This window comes from Eretmochelys imbricata, chromosome 9 (assembly GCF_965152235.1).
Source record: "Eretmochelys imbricata isolate rEreImb1 chromosome 9, rEreImb1.hap1, whole genome shotgun sequence".
NCBI classification, from domain to species: domain Eukaryota; kingdom Metazoa; phylum Chordata; order Testudines; family Cheloniidae; genus Eretmochelys; species Eretmochelys imbricata.
The window spans coordinates 58,216,252-58,240,563 of NC_135580.1; the positions used below are offsets into that span (position 1 = coordinate 58,216,252).

The 24,312-nt window shown below is 46.3% G+C and overlaps 1 protein-coding gene across 1 annotated transcript in view; it reads left to right on the forward strand.

The window, feature by feature from the left end:
* The first annotated feature begins 1,089 nt into the window (after positions 1-1,089).
* Positions 1,090-24,312, forward strand: part of FAAH2 (fatty acid amide hydrolase 2) — a 28,917-nt gene continuing 5,694 nt past the window's right edge. The window contains exons 1-9 of the mRNA XM_077826170.1: positions 1,090-1,320; positions 5,921-6,003; positions 8,384-8,520; positions 10,360-10,569; positions 16,414-16,533; positions 17,405-17,540; positions 18,818-18,935; positions 21,871-21,990; positions 23,972-24,083. Coding sequence (XP_077682296.1) covers positions 1,090-1,320; positions 5,921-6,003; positions 8,384-8,520; positions 10,360-10,569; positions 16,414-16,533; positions 17,405-17,540; positions 18,818-18,935; positions 21,871-21,990; positions 23,972-24,083 — 1,267 coding nt within the window. The remainder of the gene's footprint in view (positions 1,321-5,920; positions 6,004-8,383; positions 8,521-10,359; positions 10,570-16,413; positions 16,534-17,404; positions 17,541-18,817; positions 18,936-21,870; positions 21,991-23,971; positions 24,084-24,312) is intronic.

The following is a 24,312-nucleotide window of genomic DNA, read 5'->3' on the forward strand; positions in this document are numbered from 1 at the left end:
GAGGGAGGAAAACCCCTTTGTATGAGAGAGAAATTGCCACATGAGACGTGCTGAGGCACATTTAGGTTCAGCTTCTCGGCACTTCCATCTGTTCTGCTCTAAGGCTGGATGCTGTGTGCAGAGTTCCCTGTCTCATTTTCTCAAAGCATGGTGACGTTCACAAGCTTGTCTCTGTCACTGTCCAGCCAGTATTCTTGTCACTTGCTTAGACCCTCAGCAGATACACAGCCATGGGGAAAGGTGGACTGGCCACAGCATGCAGTCTCCACCACGACTATCCCACTGGTAGTAGTAGGAAAATGCTGAATGTGTCTCTTCATAGTCTCTTGTGCAACATGCTTATAAATTAAACCATGTCTGCTCTCCAGTAGCTACTCCAAAAGACAATAACCTACCATTGCTAGCTGCTACTGGAGTTGCTCTTCTAGCTCAAGTGGTACTGTTCTAAGCTTTAGTGCAGAAGGTTTTGGGTTTGAACTCTGGTGATGACCACGGGGTGGGAAGGTTGCTATAAAACAGGTATCTGAACAGGAGCTCTAACTCTTGTGTTCACAAGAATTGGGACAAGCTTTCCCTGTCAGCAGCAGGCAGAAGTCACTAATTATCTTTCTGTAATGTTGATATGCTCCTTGTATCTCATGCGGCTGTAAGCAAGTACAAGGTAGATTGCATAAAAACGGGACATATGATCACCCTAGCTGGGGGGGTTTCCCCAGCCAAAGACGGGTTTCCCGTCTTTGGTGGGCGGGGGTTGCCCCGGCAGCGCTGTCTCTGGTGGTCTGGGGGGGTTGCCCTTTCAGCGCTGTCCCTGGCTCCGGGGGGGGGGGGGGGGGCTCGCCACGGGTTCCCCAGTGAGTGCTGCCCAGGGCTTGGGATTCCTTCCCTCGACGAGCCTCTGACACGCCCTTCCCCCCGCAAGTGCCCAGGCGCTCGCCCCTCCCTAGGGGGCGCGCTTCCTATTGCCCCGCCCTGCGGGGCGGTGCCATTTCCAGCTCCCTCGCCGGCAGGGAGGAGGGAGCCTGCGGACTGTAGAGGCGGCGGCGGCTGCGCGAGGTGCACTGTGGGTCCCCATCCTGACCCGGCCTCGATATGGCGCTGTCGCGGGCGGAGCGCTGCCTCGTGCTGCTGCTGCGGCTCCTGTCGCGCGCGTTCCTCATGCTGCTAAGGCTGGCGGCGCGCGCTTCCACGGCGCTCGCCCCCGGCCCCCGCACGTTGACCCCGCTGGCCGGGGCGCCCCCCACGCGCTGCGTGCCACCGCCGGGCCAGCCGCTGCTGCAGCTGTCGGCCGGGCAGCTGGCTCGGCGCATCCGCCGCCGGGAGGTGAGAGTGGGGCGCGGGGGCTGCTGGGATTTGTAGTTCTCCTCCCGGGAGCAGCACCCTTAGGGCAGGGCTCCTGGGTTCCCTGCCTAGCTTTGTGCGCTGCAGTGAAGGGGCCGCTCCCGGCCCCCGGCTCTGCGTCCCCGCGTGGGGGAGAGGCCCCGCTGTGCGCTCCGCCCTCTCTTGCGACCCGCCCCCCGGGTGTGTGGGGGACCCGCTACATGCACTCATTGCTGCACCCTTCTGCCCCCAGAGATGGGGGACATCCTCTCTATAGCTTGACATCGTGCCTGCCTGGGGGGGGGGGGGCACCCTCTATATACCTGGTGCTGCACTTTGTGGGTAGCAGGGGGAGTCCCAGAGCCAGCTGTGTGCGGTGGGATGGGATATATGTGTGCGGGGTGAGGGCAGCCCCATTTCATCCCTTTGTGGGCTTCTCTCAGCACCAGGAGAGGATATAGACCCAAGGGGCGCCAGGTCCCTGATCAGGCTGCCTTGGCCAGGAGCCATCCAGAGGCACTCTAAGTGCCCTCTCCTATGGGAAAGGACTAGTTCTCTCTTCTTCCTCTTGTCTGATAGATCATCCTGAGCATCTACTGGGGAGAGAGAGACTTGGCTGACATGACCAGAGTCTGTTGGCTCAATACTATGGGAGGAGGGGATGTCTGGAGAGCTGGTCCTGTGGAACATATGAATTCCATAAACTCCCAGCTAGACCTCTCCTTTCCTCTAGTAATGAGCTGATTGTCCTTGGCAAAACAAGCCATCGCTTTCTCCTGGTAAGGACACTATGTAATCCCATTTGGGCGTAATAATCCTTGAAATACAGGCAGTTCTGAGAGACGGGGGGCCTTTGGGAATTCTATATAGAGGAAGTACCTGTCATATAATTCTCAGTGGAGGCAAGCCTTGATGGGGTCATGTGTCAACATACAATGCAGAAATGACAAGTCCACCGTAACGAGCAGTGCAACTTCCAGAGACTGCACCTCCTGGCATATATTCTAAACTGATCCAAGGGCTTGTTTACACCAGTGGTTTTCAACCTCTTTTTATTTGCGGACCCCTAACAAATTTTGAATGGAGATGCGGACCCCTTTGGAAATTCAACCTGTGGTCTGCGGATCACTATCATAGAAATCTTAGACTGAAAACTGACTGAACAGAATTCATCTATAAATGTTGCGTTGCTCGGCATGGCATTGGATGCAGCGTGAGAAAGGGCGCTAAACTGCAGGCTTCTACGGTAATGACAACACTGCTGTAGGTCAGGGTATTCACATACGGAATGCCTTTTCTGGGATCTGAAACTTTATTTTCATAGTCACCTTTTGCAAACCCCTTAGATGTAGTCTGCGGACCCTATGTTGAAAAACACTGGTATATACTTACAGCCCTGCAGTGGTGGAGCTGTAGCACTTTGTGAAGGTTCTACCTAGGCTCGGACTGGAGCCTGAGCTCTGAGACCAGCCCCTTTATGGGGTCCTGGAGCGCAGGCTCATGTGTGAGCCCTAATTTCTATACTGCCATCTTACAGCCCTGCAACCCCAGCCCTGCAAGCCTGAATCACAGGTGTTTAATTGCAATGGTGGCATACCCAGTGAGGCAATGGGAATGTCTACATTACAATTAATGGGTATTAATCTACATTAATATGACTTCTGCTTGGTTCAAGATTAATCTTTATGCAGCATTGTTTTCTGGGAGTTGGTGTAGGCCACACTGCTATTTTAAAGTTGCCATGGGTCACAATCTGGTGTGAAAGCAGCCTCCTCATTTTTATGATCAGTCTCATGTTTCTCAATCCTCTAGGAAGGTTGTGACACTGAGACTGGATGCCTTATTAATGCATGACAAAACCCATGTCAGTAACAGTTGGGGTGTAAGGAATGTCTGATTTTCCTAACATGTGAAAAGTTGTCTATACACAGTTCTGAGATTTTACATTTCTGATGTCATTCACTAGGCTGTGGGTGAGATGAAGGTTTTAGCGCTTTATACTGAGGTGGATGATCAGTATATCGTTTCAGAGGGAGATGTTTTTCCACTATCCTAAGATGAAATAGTGATGCATGCAGTGCTTAATTTGTAATGAAAGAGGTGCCGGAGATCAAGCAGTTTTTTTACTTTCATAACTGATGTGGCAAGCCCAGAAGTGCTGGGGCCATGAACTGCCAAGCCTGGAGGTGCTGGGGCTCAGCACTGACACAAATTAAGCATTGAATGCATGTGTTTTCAACTTGTGCTAGGTAAGGAGTCATGCAATCTTAAACAGTGCATACACTGGCTGATCCATTGCTGTGTTCCTGCAATATAGCTATAATCTCCCAAGGTACAGACCTGCCAGTAATAATATAATATTTATTAAGAGCAGCTGTATAACAGTACTCTTTCAAAGCACAGTTGAAACATTGATTATGCCAACACTCCTGCAGGGTAGGTGAGTAAATGTTTTTCATTTGGGGAAACTCAGATCTGGACACGCTAAGTGGCTTGTCCCGTTCTGCAGAGCTAGGATTAGAAATTAGAAATTTCCAGTCATTAATACAATCTGTGCTGCGTCTCTTTCACACATTATGATCCCTATTGCAGTAGGTGCAGTTAGAGATCTAGCAGCATGTTGTGTAATATCTGATAAAGAACAAAACTGTCCTGTTCCCATTAGTAAAAAATTGTGTAGTTGATCCTGTGCATAGTTGCGTCTGTGCTTTTGAAAGTGGAAGTCCAGAGCCTGCGCAGAGGTCAGAAGGTCTATTCTATGGCGGTAGCATTCTTCTGCGGAGTCTAAATTCCTCAGACACAGCAAACTCCAATCTTTTCAAAAAAAGATTTAAGTTGTATATGTGTTTGTGAGAGAGCAGAGCATTTGGCTAATTGGTTTCCTGTGTAACTAGTCCTGTTTATTTCTATGTGTACTTTGTGAAGCAGTCATTCAGGTTTATGAGGAGAAATACTTGGATAGATATTTATAACAGTGTTATGTGATTGCCTAAGGAGATAGTAGGTGTATTGTAAAGTCACAGCACATTTAGATTTAAATACTACATTTATACCTATCATCCTGAAGTACTTTATGAGCTGCTTGTGCAGGGTTTAGATTACTTGCCTATACTGAAATGAGCCAGTGCTGAAGTAGAATATGGCTACCTTTCTGTACCAACATTGGTACATGATAGATTTTATTTAGGCATGGAAGTGACTTGTCACTCCTTTTCTATTATCTGTACTGTACCTTTTTGCCTTTAAAGTGACAGGTCTTTGGAGCAAGAAGTCCATGAAATTGTTTGTGTATCTTACCTAATATCCAACTGAATGTATATTCTCTGTACATTTATAGAACTGTACATTTTTGCATGACACTTCACAGACAATTGAAAAGACAGATTCTTGCCATAAAAAGCCTACAATCTAAATACTATAATTGCATAACTGAAAATTAAGTCAACAACACTTATAGGGAATAATATTCCATATATTTAAAAAATGTCATTGTTTCATTTTTCTTCCTACAAAATCACCGTAGGTCATAATCCTCCTTGTACCAAAACTTTTATACCTTGTATGAAAACATGAATGGCATCATCACATATGAAAAAGGGTGGCCAAACTATAGAGTAGTCTTATTTGGTAGGATAAAATCAAGTTACCTGCTCTGCTCTAGTATCAGATAAATCTCTGGTCAGGGCCTGTTTAAATTTTAACTGGGTAAACCCTAATAATGCAAAGCACTATATTTTTGGTAGCAGTGAATCAGTAGAGGGCATTCTCACCCTTATTCAATATTGAAGACAATGTCTTTCTTAAACAACAATGGGGTGCTGTGCTACTGGACGTGCTGTCAGTCAGATGAAATATCAAACTGAGGCTGTGAACTGTGGCTGTCATTAGGTGAAGGTGTTTTCCATTGCTTGTCCTAAACCGTTTTGCAAATGTGGCTGGTGTAGTATGGCTATCGCATTCCGCCCCAGAGATGGTTGCATTTGCATGGCGGTCAAGTGATCTGTCTATACGCAATCTGTAATGTGCTTAGGGAGCCTTTGGGCAAAGGTGTGGAAAGTGTGCTGTGGAAACATAATTAGTTTTTATGAAAGATTCTGTGGCACATTTGGTACAGTTTACACAAGTGTCTTGGCTAAATTCCAGCTCTTGTCACTTCATTCTACCAATTCCCCATGCCATTTTACGCTGCGCATGCTTCTTATCCTGATCTGTGGTGTAGGGTTGCTAAGTGATCTGTATTGTGGGGCTGTGGTGGCTGCATTTCTATAATGGCTAGCTGATCCCTATGTATTGAATTTGCAATGGAGAGATCGTGACTCTCCATTCATTTGAATGGGAATTCCAGGGAAATGGCTACTGGGGTATATGTGTTTTGGGGGAAGTGAAGTGGTCAGGGAGGTAAGTGACCGCTACCCTGCGAACTGTAATATATAGGGGCTCAAGGGAGCTGAAAGGCAGTCCCAGGAGAGCAGTAATTTAGGTCCCTCTTCTCTTTTTCTCAAATCTCTAATTACCCAAACATCCTGGTGACCAGCAGCCTCCCACTCACCCTCTGTCCAGCCACCCGGTCCTAGTTAGTATCTGTTGTTGTTGTCTTTTGCAGGTAAAATGCACTGATGTTGTTCAGGCTTATATCAAGAGGATCGAGGAGATAAACCCGCTTGTCAATGCAGTTGTCAAGGACAGGTGAGCCAGGGGAAAGGTGGGAAATGGACTTTTCTATAGTCCAGTTTAGCAGCTGTTAAAAGCCATCATCGGCAACAAGGCAAGATAACCAGCCTCCATGCGAGGTTCTCCACCTTTCCAAATGTGATCACCCACCCCCCGCCATGTCATGCTTGCTGGGGGAGGGGGTAAGTCAGGACCGAGTGACTTGTCAATCAGACATGACTTATGCAACGAATCAGTGCTGAATGCCTCAACCATCTGTTAGAATTGCAAGATTAACCCATAGTTTAGGTGAAAGTAATTGTCACTGACTCCTGGGGAGGTTGTGATAGGTGGAGAAGCTCTGTTCTTCTTGCTCATAGTACATACTTTCTTTGCTGACATCTTCTGTAACTGTAAGCAATATACACCTAGCAAGTAATTAAACTTGACCAAGTGACTGTGCCCTTAATGAATCATGCATATTCCAGTAATATGTATCTATCAATGATCATTCCACAGATCAAAAGTGTTGGAATACAAGACAGAGCCCATTCTGTTCATAAAACTCATTTATTTAAACAATTAACGTTTAACAATTAACATTCACAGCATGTTCTCACTATTTCCATGGATAAATAGAGGATTCAGGGCTATCAACCGTATACCTTTTTATTCCAGCCCTGAATTCACTGAGCCTCTTGCAGCTATTTATATCTGCTCCATTTCCCCTGTACTCCTTTGCAACAAGGAAGAGGCTAAAAATATGATGTGGAAAAATTGGAAAGAGTCCAGTGGAGGGCAACAAAAATGATTAGAGGACTGGAACACATGAGTTATGAGAAGAGGCTGAGGGAACTGGGGATGTTTAGTCTACGGAAGAGAAGAATGAGGGGGGATTTGCTAGCTTCTTTCAACTACTGAAAGGGGGTTCCAAAGAGGATGGCTCTAGACTGTTCCCAGTGGTAGCAGATGACAGAACAAGGAATAATGGTCTCAAGTTGCAGTGGGGGAGGTTTAGGTTGGATATTAGGAAAAACTTTTTCACTAGGAGGGTGGTGAAGCACTGGAATGCGTTACCTAGGGAGGTGGTGGAATCTCCTTCCTTAGAAGTTTTTAAGGTCAGACTTGACAAAGCCCTGACTGGGATGATTTAATTGGGGATCGGTCCTGCTTTGAGCAGGGGGTTGGACTAGATGACCTCCTGAGGTCCCTTCCAAACCTGATATTCTATGATTCTATGAATAATTTTTTCTTGCCTTTCACAAGCAGAATCTAGAATAGTTTTAAATCAATCTAATCATTTTAAAATTTGTGACACGTGTGTGTGTTTTTGTAAATTATCTTAATTTTCTATTCTAATTGAATGATTACTTACATTACAGTATTGATGGACAGAACTTTTCTGTGTCATTTGAGTCACAGAAGTCCTGCAAACACAAGCTTCTAGATGAGAATACTGTACTTTCTAATTCCCATGAGGCTGGAAATGCCATGAACGTGGCGTGTCTCCTGGGTATTCTGCTGCTTCTGAGTGGCTTTAGGAACAGAGGCAGCTGATTCATTTCAGGGTTTGAGTCTGTGTTCAAGCTGGTTCTTACTTAGTTGGGACTAGTTCATTCATCCCTTTTTCAGACTCACATGCAGAAGAAACACAGAAATTTGGGTTAATCCATCGCTAGCTATTGATGAATGGGTGTTATCGTATTTGGGGACCAATCACACCTAGTGGTGAATGCATTTAATTGCAGATCTGTCTGCCCTAAAGATGTTGCGTAGATAGGACATATACAGTGTTCAATTATTTTCGGAAAAAAGTAGAATTGGTTAGGTTACCAATTTCTGGTGTGTGTCTGTCATTCATTGTGTGGGAGCAGCCTGATCTATAACTGTAAAAGTATTGAAATAAGTTGGCAATCTGTCTTATACTTCATATGCCTCTTTTCTTCTGAGAATCGTAAGGCATTATACGAATATTAATAAACTTAATGCCCCAACTCCTCTGTCTTACAGATGAGGGACTCAGTCGAGCTCACACAGTGAGTGTGTGGCAGAGCTGGGAATGGAGCCCAGATTTCCTGATTCCCGGTCCTGTCTTCACTCACCACCCCCCTCCCTTGTTCAGGAGCTGGCCAGAGAAAGGCTCACCATGGTGAAGGGATAGTGATGGGGATAGGGAAATGAGTAATGGGTTGCTTCGTGTTGTTTCCTTTACAACCTATCTGCTTTTAACACATTAACCTACTTATTTTTCAGCAAGTCCTTCTCTTTCTTTGACCACCCCCATCTAAAGGGCTTTTCAGCCCACTCAGATGTTGGTTGGGATTTGGTTAGAAATGGACGGGGGGTTCATCTGAGTCCGGTCAGAGACTGACCAGCGTTCTCTCCCCTCCCCCTCCTTCCCAACCATTCCCCTCAGGTTCGATGCAGCCCTTGAGGAGGCCCACCACGTTGACAAACTGCTCTCGGAAGGCCATGGAGATGAAGATGCCCTGCAGGAAAAATTTCCCTTCTTGGGGGTTCCTTTCACCGTCAAGGAGGCCTTTGCGCTGCATGGTACGTTTACACACAAGCTTTACCAGGCGCTGTTTGGATTTACTCTGCGGCCTGTTGTCAGTTTGCTCCTTTCTCATGAGAGTCGTGGCTTTTGCAGGGAGGCCAAGTAGTGGAGCTGGCTAAACTGAATTCAACTGCCTCCTGAGAGAGACAGGGGGGGGAGGTAATATCTCTTGGTAGACCCACTTTTGTTGTTCGAGCTTACACCGAAGTTGGTCCAATAAGAGAGAATACCTCACCCTCTGTGTCTCTCTGATATCCTAGGACCTGCATGGCTACAACAGCACTGCAGACAACTTCTTCCTGTCAGTCTCTTTACTCTCCCTTTTGCATGGCACTGTATTAGACCCACTGTGTGGGAATCAGAGTAGCAGCCGTGTTAGTCTGTATACGCAAAAAGAAAAGGAGTACTTGTGGCACCTTAGAGACTAGCCAGTTTATTTAAGCCTAAGCTTTCGTGAGCTACAGCTCACTTCATCGGATGCATCCAATGAAGTGAGCTGTAGCTCACGAAAGCTTATGCTCAAATAAATTTGTTAGTCTCTAAGGTGCCACAAGTCCTCCTTTTCTTTGTGTGGGAATGTTAACTGACTCATTGAAGTTAAGTCATTGCTCCCTAAATATTTGCTTTCTCCCTCCTATCATGAGCTTCCCTGGACCACGTCCTGGAACACTCTTCATTTCCTCTTATTCCATCGCTTTCAGTGCTATCTCAATACCTTCTGCTCAGCTGCATTAAGGTTGTAGCCTAATTTCTCATTTGCTAGTCATTGGCCACTCAGGTCAGGTCTGTGTCATGGCTGTTGGTCATTGGTCTCTTACCTTGTTTCTTTTTAATACTAGATGGGCACATTAAAAATACTTGATCAGTGGATAGTATCCCTTGCCCAGCACTTTGGTTTTACAGGTGTTCTGTAAATAACTGTAAAATACCCATGTAGCTGAACTTCACAAATGAGCTCACTTGCTTCCCTAAGAGTTATTGCATTTATCCTCTCCAGTGTGCACAGTAGATGTCTTCCAGGCCATTCTGCTCTCCTTCCATGCGTGGAACGTGGAAGTGCGCAGGGCACCCCAATTATATGTAAGGAGAACCCCTTTGAAGTGCAGATTGTCTAGCGGATTATTAACTAGTTTCTTCACTGGATAGAAGCAGCAGTGTTATGGTGCAGGGGTGGCACATTTTTGTTAAGTGTGCTTAGCTGTCTTGTTGTTTACATTCTGTAGGCTGCCGATTAGTTAGATTTTGTTTTTCATTCTGATCTTTTCATATTTTTACAGTTGTTTTGTTTGAAATGTAAGAACTCAGGGTTAGGTGCCGTTTTACTAATCAAAATAAATAGCAAAGACATTCCCTGAAGGTTACTATCTGGTGTCCTGATAGTGTTCTGAAAGGTTATCTTATTGCTGATGAGCCCTTCATAGGAAGGAGATGTACTTCTGTGTGCTCTCCCAATTGCATCAGGATTGTGACACAGATTGCATAGCAGTCTTATTCCCAGTGGAGCGCAAAGGTAGGATTTTTGAAAGGTTTCCTCTCCCTGGGGTGGGAGGATGTGGATCCAAGCATCACTGTTAGAGGACTTGGGGGTACCAGGCATGCTCTCTCTGGGTTTGGGGAATTGGTGATCTTGCCTAGAAATCACTATTGGTCTGTTGGGGATGGAAGCAGGATGAGGCACTTGTTATTTCTTGGGGATGAGACCTCCTTCTGGATCTTGGCAGCATATGGAATGATCACCCATCCATAGGATCTCGCACTGGCATAGCTTGTAATCTCAAGGGGATTGTTATTGCATCTCTGACCCACTATATCTGGTTTTTATCTTGTCACCATAGGGATGCCCAACACCTCTGGCCTGGTTAGCCGTCGCAACTTGATCTCCACGTCAGATGCTCTGGTGGTGTCACGGTTAAAGCAAGCTGGTGCAATTCCACTGGGTGTGACCAATTGCAGTGAGCTGTGCATGTGGTATGAATCTAACAACAATGTCTACGGCAGAACGAACAACCCATATGACCTGCAAAGGATCGTGGGTGGCAGCTCAGGTGAGCCAGTGCCTCTTGGCAGGAAGCCAATACTGCAGTGCACAGATGAGTTTACCAAATTCCTCTTGTTGATCACTTTGAACTTTAAAAGCTCTGCAGATGGTTAACTGGTTAGCCACACACATAGCTGTCATATAGCATGTGGGCAATCTGATACAATGGGAATTCAAAGGAGAACGTTTTGGCTGTCGGGCATTGTGACGGACTGATGATATTCTGTAAATTACATAATGTTTGTTCAGTATATAAGATAAGTTTATTGAATTAAATTAAACCATATTGAATTAGGGTTAATAACTTTAGAGTATATTGTATTAAAAATGTAACCGTGTATGTGGTGTGTGGCATTATATGTACCTTCCCTAGTAGGGAGAGGGTATGCTAATGAACTTCCTCTGGCATCAGCCCTTGAAGAACACCCCCGCCCCTGGAGGGGATATGCATACAGGGAGTCCTTGGATTTACGATGCCCGATTTACGTCGGACGCCACTTACAAAGCTTTTCACTTTCAGCCTGTTTCACCCCTATGATGCTTGTTTCGCCCTTATGATGAAAGCCAGCATGGAGAACAGCACACATCACATGCTGAGCCTCAGCCAATCACAATTTCACTGTTCAAGCTTTCTGATTGGCTGAGCCCGGGGCTGGGAGCCAAACAAAAACAAGCAGCAAGGCTACCTGGCAACAAGCTACCCTGGCCGGGGAAGCCAATCAGACAAGCGACTGCAAGGGACCTCCTTCCAGCTCCATTCATTATAATATGACCACAAAGTTATTTACAAACAGTTCTGTAAAAAGCAAGCCCAGTTCTGCAACGTATGTTGCCAGTATTCTGAGCAGCTGCCTGCCTTCCTGGCTGTCTGCACAGCCTGTCTCCCATCACTGAACGCAGTGCGTCTGTGAATAGGGACATATACAACATGTACAGCTGCTACAGAGAAATCTACAAGGAGAAGAGGAGAACATCTGTCCAAAAACTTCCTGAGATACTTTCTTTAAGATTCCAGAGAAGACTCCAGAGAAACCTGCAGCACAGACTTCAGAGAAGCCCCCAGCCAAGAGCCCTTCAAAAAGTTCTGGAAAGTCAAAGCATATATGATTTTATACATTTATTCGAATGCTGTTTATCAAATTAATACATTGATGTTGCTACATTAGTCATCTATAATTCATTTAGTACAAAAATCTGGGTTATTGTGGTGAAAATAGTGTATCAAGCCTTGGTTCAGGAACCAATCCCCCTTTATGCTATTGATTCCTTTGGGAAAACGGTTTCGACTTACAATGCAATTCTGAGAAACAAATTGTGTCATAAGTCTGAGGACTCCCTGTATAGTGGTTCAGACTGGATTCTGCAGCGATGAACAGACAAAGAAAAGACTTCTGTATACAAGCCTGATTTTTAAATGACTCAGGGCCTTCTGCCTGATCCAACAAATGGCCAGGACCCCTAAGGGAGGATTGGAAGGACTTGTTCTTTTGAGGCCTCATAAGAATGTGTGCTTGCTCTGTGCTGAAGCTCTGGTGAACTTGTAACCACAAAGAAACCCAGAGGGTTGGGTGATCACTGGTAAGCTTATTAGGAGGCCTGAAGGTTCTTTTATTGATTGTAATGTTTTCTCTGTAATGCTTTTTGCCTTAAGAATAAAGTAGATTTGCATAGGAAGGGCTGTGTCATAACTTATATCTGTAGTAGTACCTCAGTTATCAGTCTCTGAAGAGAAAGCAAGCTGGTTTTTTTTAGGTTGACTGTCTGTGCTGGGAAATACACAGTGGAGGCAGGGAACTGTTCACCGTGGATGCCCCAGTCAGGAGGGAAGGAGATACGTGTCTCCACTGAAGAAAGGCAACTTCTAGGGAGCTGAAAGCTTGAGAGTGGATGCCCTCACTGGACCCCAGAGGGGAAATACAGGGGCAGTTGCCCTGACCTGTGACATCTGTGGTGGCAGTGATGGAAACTGTAATAGTGTGACCTGCTTAAGTTCAGTAAAAGTAAGTTCTATAGAAGGAAAAGCACAGAGGGGAAAAAAGTCTTTTTTTGGGAAAAGGAATAGTGAAAAGAGAGATGGGAAAATGAATTGTCAACAGCTGTAGACAAATGGGCTGATTCAGCGATGCAAAGAAAGGGAGATCAGCCTGAAGACAGAACAAACTCATAGTGAATTTTCATAGACACTAAGGTCAGAAGGGACCATTATGATCATCTAGTCCGACCTCCTGCACAACTCAGGCCACAGAATCTCACCCACCCACTCCTGCGAAAAACCTCTCACCTATGTCTGATTTGCTCTATTCCCGTGACCAGTCAAGAAACAATGCCAAGTTCAAAGGGAACCTCCAGCCTGCTGGCGGAGGGCCTAGCAGATGGGGAGAGTCTTGGAGACAACACCTTGGAGAGAAGCAGGGATGAGACTGACAGATACAGCAACTGTGTTCCGTCCAGACCAAGAACACCACTGCAACAGGAATGGTGGACAGCCCAACATCTGGAGCCAGGCAAGCTCCAGCTAGAGAGGGATTGAGTGTGTCTGGAAACCAGCAGCTTGCAGACTGGTAGCAGCAGCATCAGTGTGAGAGAGAAAAGAGGGAGAAGCAGCATGCGGTGAGAGAAGAGGACAGCGAGCACCAATATCAGATCGAGTTGGAGAAACTGCTCCAGCAGAACCATAGTCCAGTAGGTGAAGCCAGTACCTAGTTACCTGTCCCCATGGGTGGTGTAGTCTCCAAATTACTTGCTCGACATAGGGAGTGTGGTGATGTGGATCCTACATCCTTTTGAAAAGGGGTGTGAATTGAATAAGGTGGGGAAGGCGGACATGACACCTGGCTCCTCTGCTATCCGGGACAAAGGCCTTGGACACTTTTACCCTTATGGGAAGGAAGGACTATAGAGATTATAATCGTTGTAAGCAAGTTTTGTTGCAAAGGTTTGAGCTGACTCCTACAGTGTGTAGGATAAGATTTCAGGGAGTTCAGAAAAAAGGGGACATGACCTGTGCTGAGGTTTCAACTCAAATTAAGGGTTATGTAAGGAAACGGGGAGCTGAAAGCCTGAGAGTGCGTGTCCTTCTGCACAACTGAGGGGAGATACAGGTGCTGTTGCACTGAACAGTGACAGATATCTCTTCTACTTCTTATCTAGTGTCACTTCAGGTCTTCCTTGCTGGAGTAGCTTCATGCTGACATCACTGAGTAGTTCTGACATATTTACACAAATTGGGCAAATCACATGGGCAAGAAGCTGCTCTTCTCCTACTGGTCCCCTTGTGCGTGTGTAGCCGGAGGCTCCTGTTCCATCTGTGTGCGCGATTGCTCCCCACTCGGATGGTTGGTTATCACTGCCAGAAAGGTTCTAGCAGAGTCCTGAGAGATCACCTTATTATCTTTCACTCCTCTGGCCCACACTCGGGCCCCCCTCCTTCTGGCTGAGCAGGTGTAGACAAGACTGTATTTGGAGCGTGGTCAGTACCATTCAGAACTGACCAAAGGGGCTGTGTTGAGTGATGCAATGTCTTTCAGGGGAACTCCTCATGTCTCTGGGGGCAGAACATGCTGCCTCAACAGAAGGAACTTCTAGCCTTCAACAGCTTAGGGCATGAAGCCAGGATCAGCTAGTGTCTGGTTTTGAGTGCAGTGAATTTAGATGGAAGATGGGGGAGTGCTGGCTGGCAGGAAGGAGTTGTCAGCAAAGAGTGAAGAGAAAGTCACTGAGTGGAAGAGAGAAGGAGAAGCTGTTATGAGCAGAAGCAGTCTCTCTTACTCTGTGTATGTACAGCGCCTAGCACAATAGAGCCTGTCCTTGGTTGGGGCAGATACACACTGCTGTAATATATGTAACAATGGTAATGATAACCCCAGAAATCCTTGTCTTCAGGGCTCTTTTTGGAGGTGGGGCTGGGGCAGAAAAATCATATGTAAGGCTTGTCAGAGTGGTGGAGCAAAGGATGAATGATCCAGTGTGGCTGACTTATGGGAGAAGATGGGGATGCAGAACAGCCACATGCACCATAATACATCTGGCTACCAAGAAAGCGAGTTACATCTACAGGATTAGGAGACTGTCTTGGAAGTAGTGACTCAGGGAATGACTTAGGGGTCATTGTAGATAATCACCTCAACATGAGGTCTCCGTGCAGTGCTGTGCAGAAAGGACCAATGTGATCTAGGGATGTATAAAAAGGCAAACATGACGTAGAAGTAAAGATCTTGCCTCTGTATGCAGCATTGGTAAGACTGCTGCTAGAATAGAATAGAACAGTGTTCTAGGATCCTTACTGCAAGAAGGCTGTGGAAATACTGGAGAGAGTTCAAAGGAGGGCACAAAAGTGATCCAGGGGCTGGAAAACAAACTTTACAATATGATGCTTAAGAAGCTCAGTCTATTCTGCTTCCCGAAGACAAGTTAGTGGGGTAGCTTGGTCACTGTGCATAGGTACTTACACATGGAAAAGAAGTCTGAGAATGGGGGACTTTTCAACTACGCTGACAAAGGCATAACAAGACCCAGCATCTAGAAGATGAGGAGTACTTGTGGCACCTTAGAGACTAACCAATTTATTTGAGCATAAGCTTTTGTGAGCTACAGCTCACTTCATCGGATGCATCCGATGTTACTCTGAAACCTGTCATCTGGAAGATGAAGTTCCTATAGCAGTGAGGGTGGTTAGAACAGCTGATTGGTGGGAGTGGTGGACTCCTCAGTGCTTGGAGTCTTTAAAACAATATTAGCTGTCTTTCTAAAAGATATGCTTTAATTCAGCTGCTGGGAGATGTTCTGCAGCTAGGTTCGTGGGATTTGTGGTGGACAGTTGTGGTCCCTTCTGGCTTCATAATCTGGGTCTCCATGTTAATTCCCTTCTTCCTGGGGAGAACAGGATTGCCTGCATTGCCCTCAGCATACTCATAACACTCGCAGTTTTGCATTTAAATAACTATAATCCAGTCTCAAGCTTCAGGGCTTCAGCCAGTTGCCTGCAGGGATCAGGAGGGACTTTTTCCTCCAGTGTGCAGTTGGTCCATTCTAGTTTTGTTTGGGGTTTTTTCCCCCTTCTTCTGAAGCATCAGAGATTCTTCCTAGGTGGAAATGGACCACCTCGACTGGGTGGACTCTCTATCCTTCATGGAGGAGAAGAGGGTGAAAGTCTGACAGCACACAAGCAGAGACTTTCAGCTGACCAATTATTTTTGCAGAGGCACCAGGGGATGGAACAGGGGTGTGTGTGTTGGCGGGGCGGGAATCTGCAGGTTCTCCTACATTGCTTCTGCCTCTCTACCACCGGCTCGTTGGTGCCATGCCAGTGGGACAGTGCCCTGAAATTTAGAGAATCGGCTTTCTTAGATGCCTGGTCGGAGTGTCTTGCCCAAATGTTCAGGGTCATATTGATCAGCAGATTTGGGGTCATGGAGAAATTTTCCCCCAGGTCAGATTGGCAGGGACCATGGGAGGTTTATCCTGCTGCTGCAGCATGAGGTGGTGGATCACTTGCTGGGCTCATCTGAGAGTATCTCACCTAATCAATTCCCTGCCCTCACATGGGCCTCGGGCATTGGTAGCACCTTGGTCTCTCCTGGTCTTTGCCTGTGGCACCAGCAGTTTAGTCTCCTGAGGACTGAAATAAGAAAAGTAATAGGGCTCAGCATGGAGGTTTCTGGGTCAAAGTTAGCAGCCTGTGATAAGCAGGAGGCCAGATCTAATGGTCCCTTGTGGCCTTAAACCCTGCGACTTTCTGCAGGGAGAGGAAGCAGAGCTCCTTTGTTCTGCCACAGGCTAGCTGGCTGCCACAGCGCATTATGCAGTGGACATAAGGAAAAGTGATAAGTCTCTGGTTTTTGTTTTCATGCAGGTGGTGAGGGCTGCGTCCTGGGAGCTGCCTGTTCCGTAATCGGGGTGGGCTCAGATATCGGTGGCAGCATTCGGATGCCTGCTTTTTTCAATGGAATCTTTGGACATAAACCCACCACAGGTACCAAGTGTCCAGGATTGAGAATTTGCATCTTCTCTCCCCCCGAGTCAGACATGACACTGGATGTTTTCCCACTGGCAGGGTAATCACAGGCATCAGTGTGGGTGTGTGGGGAGGTGTTCCATGTGCCCCCTTGTGACATATTTGTATCTTTTTGAGAGAGGATTTTCAGTACTAGCTTATTGCTGGATGCTGGAAGTCAAATTCCTCCCCAGTGTAAGTCCCTGGAAGCTAGTGGAGTTAAACCAGAGATGAATTTGGCCTGAGAAGTTAGAGAAGCTGACCCTGTCTCCTTTATTTTAGGAACCAGAAGCTGAGACTGGACAACAGGGGTTGGATCACTCAATGTTTGCCCTGTTCTGTTCATTTGCTCTGATGTATCTGACATTGGCCACTGTAGGAAGACAGGACACTGGGCTAAATGGACCATTGGTCTGACCCAGTGTGGCTGTTCTTATGAGTTAAACTCAGGGAAAGTGTGGTGACATCAGACCTGACACACTAGATACCAAATCCTTGCGATAGGACATTGACAGGGTCAGTGTTTCTGACTCAGCAACAAAATGGCTGGGTGTTCTTGTAGCTGCAGTCTGTCATTATTCTGTGAGCCTCTCATTACCATGTAACTTAGTGGCTGGACGACCTAGTGTGGCTGGACTGTAGGCAGCCAAGCGGCATGCTGCTCTGGTCTGTTTCAGCTGAGCACTTTTTTTCCCCAAGTGGCATGTGAATCATATGAGCATGTGAATGGCGCTCTCATATGGGAAATCCAAAGGGCGGCTCCTCTCTGACAATCATCTTGGCTGAAGTTGTGTTTGCAAGGATGCACTTTGCCATGTAACGACTAACTCGTGTGCCTTTGCGCTTTTAGGGGTGGTCCCCAATGATGGTCAGTTCCCCAATGCTCTGGGGGTGCGGACGGAGTTCCTGTGCACGGGTCCCATGTGTCGCTATGCTGAGGACCTGGAGCCCATGTTGAGGGTCATGGCTGGGTCTGGAGTCAGAAAGTAGGTCGCTCTTATCACTTTGTGAAACTCATCGTTGATCTCAACCACTTTCTGGCCAGGAAGGCATATATCTGATTATTTCTGATTACTCCTTTCATGTGCCATATGTTAAGTAACTGGTCCAACCTGGTTGATGACTCGAAACTAGTCTATCAAGAGAGGATGTCTTAGAATTCAGGTTGCAGAAATCTTTAAGTCTTCATACGGAAACTCAGGGGCACAAATGTGTCGCATCTTGCACAACAGATTTGCTTCTTCAGCAGCGGTGCCAGCTTGGCACCTGACACTGGGGTTAGTCTCTGTATCGGATCTCCTGTATGCAGGTGCCATAGGCATTGACTCCCCACAGGCAGTCATCCCTCCCCCTTGTGAGTGATATACATTCTATCTATTTGAAGCTTCACACAGTGAGTCCTCTGCTGGAGCGTTTTGGAGGGAGTGAATTATACTGATTGAATAGCTCTCCTCAAAGGGCCCAGAACATGGGAAATGGCTTAAAATAAATGCAAAGTCAGTGTACAGTATCTTATAGGTTACTTCTCCCTCCTACCTGGCTAGATTCTTACAGCCGCTCCACCTCATCCCAGCCATCATGACCCTTACTGGCTGCTCTTGGATCCCTCCCCCTGCCCTTACCTCAGCACATTCAGGTGTAGTCCTTTCATTCCAGAAGACAAAAGCACACTAGCCAGTTGGGGGTCTGTGCTTTTGCTCCCTGAGGCCTCCCTATCCTGTATGGAGGAGAAGAGACTGAAAGTCTGACAGCACACAAGCACAGACTTCCAACTGACCACAATTATTTCTGCAGAGGCACTAGTGGTGAGAACAGGGGGAGATCTTGTAGGTTCTTCTACCCTGCTTCTGCCCCTTTACTGGCTTTTTGCTGCACATGTGTCCTTTACATGTCCGTGTTCAGCTTTGTGTCTACCTCCGCACTGGCTGTCCAATGCACATGCTGAATGCTGTTCCTAATGCTTGCTGTTGGCTGAGCGATCTAATATGGAGGGGCATCTTATAAGACAAAGATTTTCTTAAAACAAAAAAGAAATGTGGAAACTGCTGACCCAGTGACTGTGTGTGACACTGAGGCAAGCAGCCAGATATATTTAATGCCAACACCTAGCTATTTGTATGTCAGTAGCAACTGTCTCCTTTCTAACATGACAGATGTAGTAGAACATCCTGAGGAACTTTAGCAAGTGTGTGAGCAGTGTTTCCATCTTGGGAACAGCAGGAGATGGAGACTTGTGACCCAGGTATTGTTCCTTCCACTGCAGGCTGAAGCTGGATGAAAAGGTGTCACTGGAGAAAGTAAAATTCTACTGCATGGAGCATGATGGGGGTTCAGTTTTCGTGTCCCCTGTGGACAGGGAAATTCTTCAGGCCCAGAGAAAGGTAAGAGGGACTTGGTTATTCAGGCATTCGGATACCATGGTGAGAAGCATGGTAGACAAACCTGGAGGGAGAGGTTCAGAGAGTCAGTTGGATAAGAGATGACCTGCTCTACCTATGTCTGTTCCATCTCTTGTTTATCATGGCCCTTATATGCTAGTACTTTTGAATGGGATGCTAATCAGTTGAATCAAGAGCATGCTGGTAGGAAACCTGAGATCAGCTATGATTAAGGCTACATTTTAGTCACAGGTATTTTTAATAAAAGTCATGGACCGGTCACAGGTGGTAAACAAAAATTCACAGCCCATGACCTGTCCATGACTTTTACCCATGTCTAAATCTTGAGTGCTCTGGCGGGAGGGCACCGCGGGTTCTCCGGGGGGGGGGGGTGTGGGGGGGGTGCCACAGAACCCCCACTGGTGCCGGTGGGAGAGAGGTTGGGGCTGGAAGGCTCCCTACCTATTCCGTGTGTCTCCCCGGAAGCGACTACATGTCCCTTGGCTTCTAGGCGGAGGCACAGTCAGGGGGCTCTGCGCGTTGCCTCTGCCCCAAGCACCAGCTCCACAGCTCCCATTGGCCGGGAACCTAGGAGCTGAGGGAGGGACATGTTGCCGCTCCCGGGGAGCCCCCAAGGTAAGTGCTACCCGGAGCCCTCACCCTCTCCCATGCCCCTGCCCCAACCCTGAGCCTTCTCCCACACCCAAATTCCTGCTGCTGCTGCGGGGGCAGTGGTGCGGTGGCCCGAGACTGACCCAGCAGTGGCTGGTACAGCTGGTTCAGGGGCTGTCCAAGCTGCTCAGGCGGCCCCCAAGCCAGCCGCACCAGCTACTGCAGAAGTCACGGAGGTCCCAGAAAGTCACGGAATCCGTGACTTCCATGACCAACTAGCAGTCTTAGCTATGATGTAAGTCATAAACCAGATGAGTTGGTTGACTGTCTAATCTCCAATGGAAGTTTGTTCACATTATATACTCCTGGGGGAATTCTGCACCATTGCACATGTGCAGAATTCATGTGTCCAGCAGAATTTTATTTTTTTCTGCAGAAAATACATTCTGTTCCAGAAATACTGCAATTCGGTCTTTCGCCCACCAGAGGCAACTGTGGCACCAGAACAGCCAACAGTATGAATGCAGTGGGTTGTTCTGGTGCCTCAGTGGCCTCTGGTGGACAAAAGGAGGAACTACAGCACTTTCTGTGAAGAAAAAAAAATTCTGTATGCGCGCAGTGGCACAAAATTCCTCCAGGAGTACAAGTCCATCACAGCACCTGGCCTGTTAGAACAGAGTGGGGCATATGGGGCTGCTGGGGGGGTGTCACAGACTAGAGTTCAGAATGGGTAGACAGGCGGACAGACTGGGGCGTGGGCTCAGGAGCTAGTTGGGTGACAGCGTTGAGCCAGGAGCTGAATGGGAGTGGGGGACTGCAGAGACCCATCGGGATATGGGGTGCGGGGACAGGGGCAGATGTGCCTGACAGAATGGGAGAGGCTTGGGATCCGCCAGGGTCTGCATGGGGGAGGCTCCCCAACTTCCGAACAATCCTGCCCCTGCCCCCTGAAAAAAACCCATTCCATACTTCTCCCAACCACACCCAACAACCCTCCAGGTTCACTCTAGGCTCCTTCCCTCTTCCTCAGCTCTTCCATTACCCCTGACAGTCCCTGACAGTTCTGTATTGTAATTTAAATGAATTACTCAAAGTTCTGCATTAATATGCCTAGTAAGGAATCTAATTGTCAAAAAAATTGAGATTTTTTTTTTTGGTCTGTATTGTTACAGACATACTTGCTGACAGGTATTTTGAAATAAATTACCAAAATAATTGATACTGGTATGATTATATTGTGTTATTTTGACAAATAAAATATGCAGAATTTCGAGGACTTTTAAAATATTGTGTGCAAAAATTTTAATTTTTTGGCACAGATTTCCCCCAGGAGTTAATTAAATTATAAAACTACCAAATAATTTGCATCACTGTCAATATCTGCACAGAGGAAAGCAGGACTGAAATAGCCAGGGCATATTACAAATTTAAATTGTAGTGCACTGTCAGAGTTGTATACAGGAACCTTGGCACTTATTGCATACATCATTAACAGATGGGATCTGACCTCATGCTGAGCCAGCAGCACAGAGCTAGGACACTGCTGCTTAGGTCCTGTCCTTCAGATGAGATGTTAAACTGAGGTCTTTTTACTTATATCTAGTACCAGTTTATGTGGAATCTTAAAGATCTAACAGTTCTAATGTCTAGCTTTTGGACAAGTCATACATGCAGAGTGAGCCATGAGTTCTTTACACAAGAATAGGTTGTTCAATGTTCTTGGCAAATTCCAGTTTGGATAATTATATTTTACCTGCATAAAAGTCTCCTTGTTTATATTGTGGAGATTCTTTGGGATTTTTTAGAAGGGAAAGAGCCATAATACCAGTCATAAAAATATAATGTTTATAAAATCCAAGGGTGGATCTGGGCCACAGCTGTGTGTAGAGTGCCTTTCCCCTTTTGCTCGCACAGTCTTTGCCCAGTAGAGTGTTCTGTCACTGTATCTGATGATGAAAGATGCTATATTTAAAAAAGTCCTGTTCTATTCTGGTCCCCTTGATGCTAGCTTTGGGGTACCCTGACTTTGTTCAGCTGACAGTTGCAATGAAAATTTTCTAGGGAACATCTGATCTTCATAAAATGGAGCAGACTCTACCTGTTGGCCTTGAATATGGAGACTTGCATGCCTTGGACTTGTAGTACCCAGCTACATAATAAAAATGGGGGGGTCCACATCCTGTGTGACAACTCTGTGGGCTGTGTTTGGCCCACTGGCCTTAGCTACCTTAGCTTTACCCAGACCCACCAATCTCTCATTGCTTCTGAGAGTAGTGAAGTATCACATAACATGATGGATACGCTCTTCCGCTTGTATTTCCATAAGGTGGTGGAGCACCTGGAGACTCGGTTTGGGGTCCAAGTTCAGCATATAACAATCCACAAGATGAAGTACGCTTTCCAGATCTGGTCTGCTATGATGTCTTCCCGGGACAGTGATGGGCAGGTGCGTCTGATTCTGACCAGGACACAAGCATACTGCAGCGGAGAGGAATCTGTCATTTGTCAGTAGACAGAGAGGGGGACATGTACATGCTTGATAGGTTTGGGACCCAGCTGCATGTCTCCTCTCTTCTTCCACTGTCTCGCTCCCCACTTCTACCTCTATCTTCCTGTAACTTTAAGCATTATCCTCTTGTGTCAGCCACTTGTGAGGTGACTGTAAATCCAGTGATCTAGCAGATGAGGGACCCCTTTTAGCATTCTTGCTTTGGCCTTTTCTGTGCAAGTCCTTACAGACTCAGCTAAGCAGATGGTTTTCTAATTCGCTAGTTTTGCCTTCTTTTCACTCTTTTCGCTGTCAGCAGCAGCGGGGTGATGCAGGTCAGGACTGAGGTGCATTAACACTGCTGGGAAGTGGAGATGGGCAGGACTGAAACTAAAGATGCTGTTGATAAATTCTATAGTCAATTGCTTGACACACTTTGGTTTGTTATGAAATATACTTGAGACCAAATAACCATTGTCAGTCAGGTTTATTGCTGTGAGCCAATAATAATACAGTACAGGAAAAGGGTTCTATGTGATGCTGGTCTCCAGGAGCAGACCCGTGCAGCATTGTTACAGTCACCTTACGCGGAAAGTCTGCTTCCAGAGTTACGTTTCAGCTGGTTAGTATCTATAGGATGATTTTACAAGTTACGTATTCCTTTAGATGTCACTAAAATTCAGTCCATCAGTTTGTCGCAGTTCCTTGTTCTGTTCCTTTCGTTATCTTTGTTTTGGATACTAGCATTCCAGGTTCTGGTTCGTGAAAGTACCTTCTTGGTTTGCACCTGGGTAGAACAATCATATGTCTTGTCCTCTTCCTTTGGCACATTCTAGTACTTGTCCATGAGAATAACTCCCTATCTGTTACTATGGTAAAAATCCTCATAGATACTGATCCTGACAGCTTTCCTATCTACCTAAGCTAAGGTTTACGTCCGGTAATGCAAGGTGTTATGGGATACTTACCGTAAGTGAACAGGATTATAGTATAGGTATAAGCCAAGTTAGGTTATATAACTGCTATGATATTTGTTCTTAACGCTATTTGTGCTTAATGCATACTCATGTGTATGTATGGTGTGGATGATGTATGTACTAGCCAGCATATAGTGGTCAACAGTGCTGCAAGTTAGTGTTAATTTTCATTGGCAGGTCTGTGTTATACAGCTTTTGTATTACAATACCTACCTGCTCTGTGGTTTGCTTAAATTGCTGGTGTCCCTCTTCTCTCTCACTCATTTTATTTATTACTTCTGACTCTTCTTAGTGTTTGTCCTGACCTCCAAGCACTGTACAACAGTATTTCATGTCCGCATCCCATAGCATACTTAATGGGCTACATATGCAAATAGCAAAAAGGCTCATCTCCCTGAAAGATACAATCCCAAGCAGCCCTGCCATGTCCCATTCCATCAGTCTTCCTCTTCTCCAGATCCAGAGAGAAAAGCACTAACATTCATGTAAAAATGGTGAACATCCCCCAAAAATATTTACTTCTGCCCCTCTTATTGCCTGATCTGGGGTACACCATCAGAAATAGACAGTGCCAGTGGTTGAGCACCCTCCTGGCTGATGAGGATTTTCCCACAACCAGTACAAAATCTCCCTACCAGATGAAAATATACCTCCTCAGTTCCTCCTTTCTCCCGGATGTGGTGGGCCCGTCAGTTGGTTTAGCAGTGCGTGGGAAACCTGCCAACGCCCCATGTGAGTCTTGTATTTAAAAATAATTTTCTGTTCAGCTATGGATGGGGATTGGTCACTTTTGGTGCAGTATGTGGTCTCCCCACCCTGCTCAGCAGAGAATGCAGATAATCTGGTGACTGTGATAATGCTGCTGGTAATGAGGGGTTCAGCGCTTTCTCTTATCCTGTCACTCACTGCACATTAACTACAACCCCCTGCCAGCATTGATGTGATGTGTGTGTTAATTGCAGGAAGCACAGCTGTTCACAGACCTGCTTGGGGATCATGGGAAGCCTGTATGGCCGCTGTGGGAGCTGATGAAATGGTTCCTGGGGATGTCTTTGCACACCATCCCAGCCATTGGTAAAGTCAAGCCATCTCATTTAATGGGGCTTTCTGTTTAAAAAATAAATAAACCCAAGTTAAAATGAATTTGCAGTTGTTTATAATCCTAATTTACAGCCTGTGGCTATGAAAGAAGCTCTCTTTGTAAGATTATGATAGTTTGGCCAGTGTTTGGTCAGATTCCAACTTGGGTAAATACATTCTGCCTCCTTAAATTCCTACCCAGCTCTTCCAGTTGGAAAAGGTA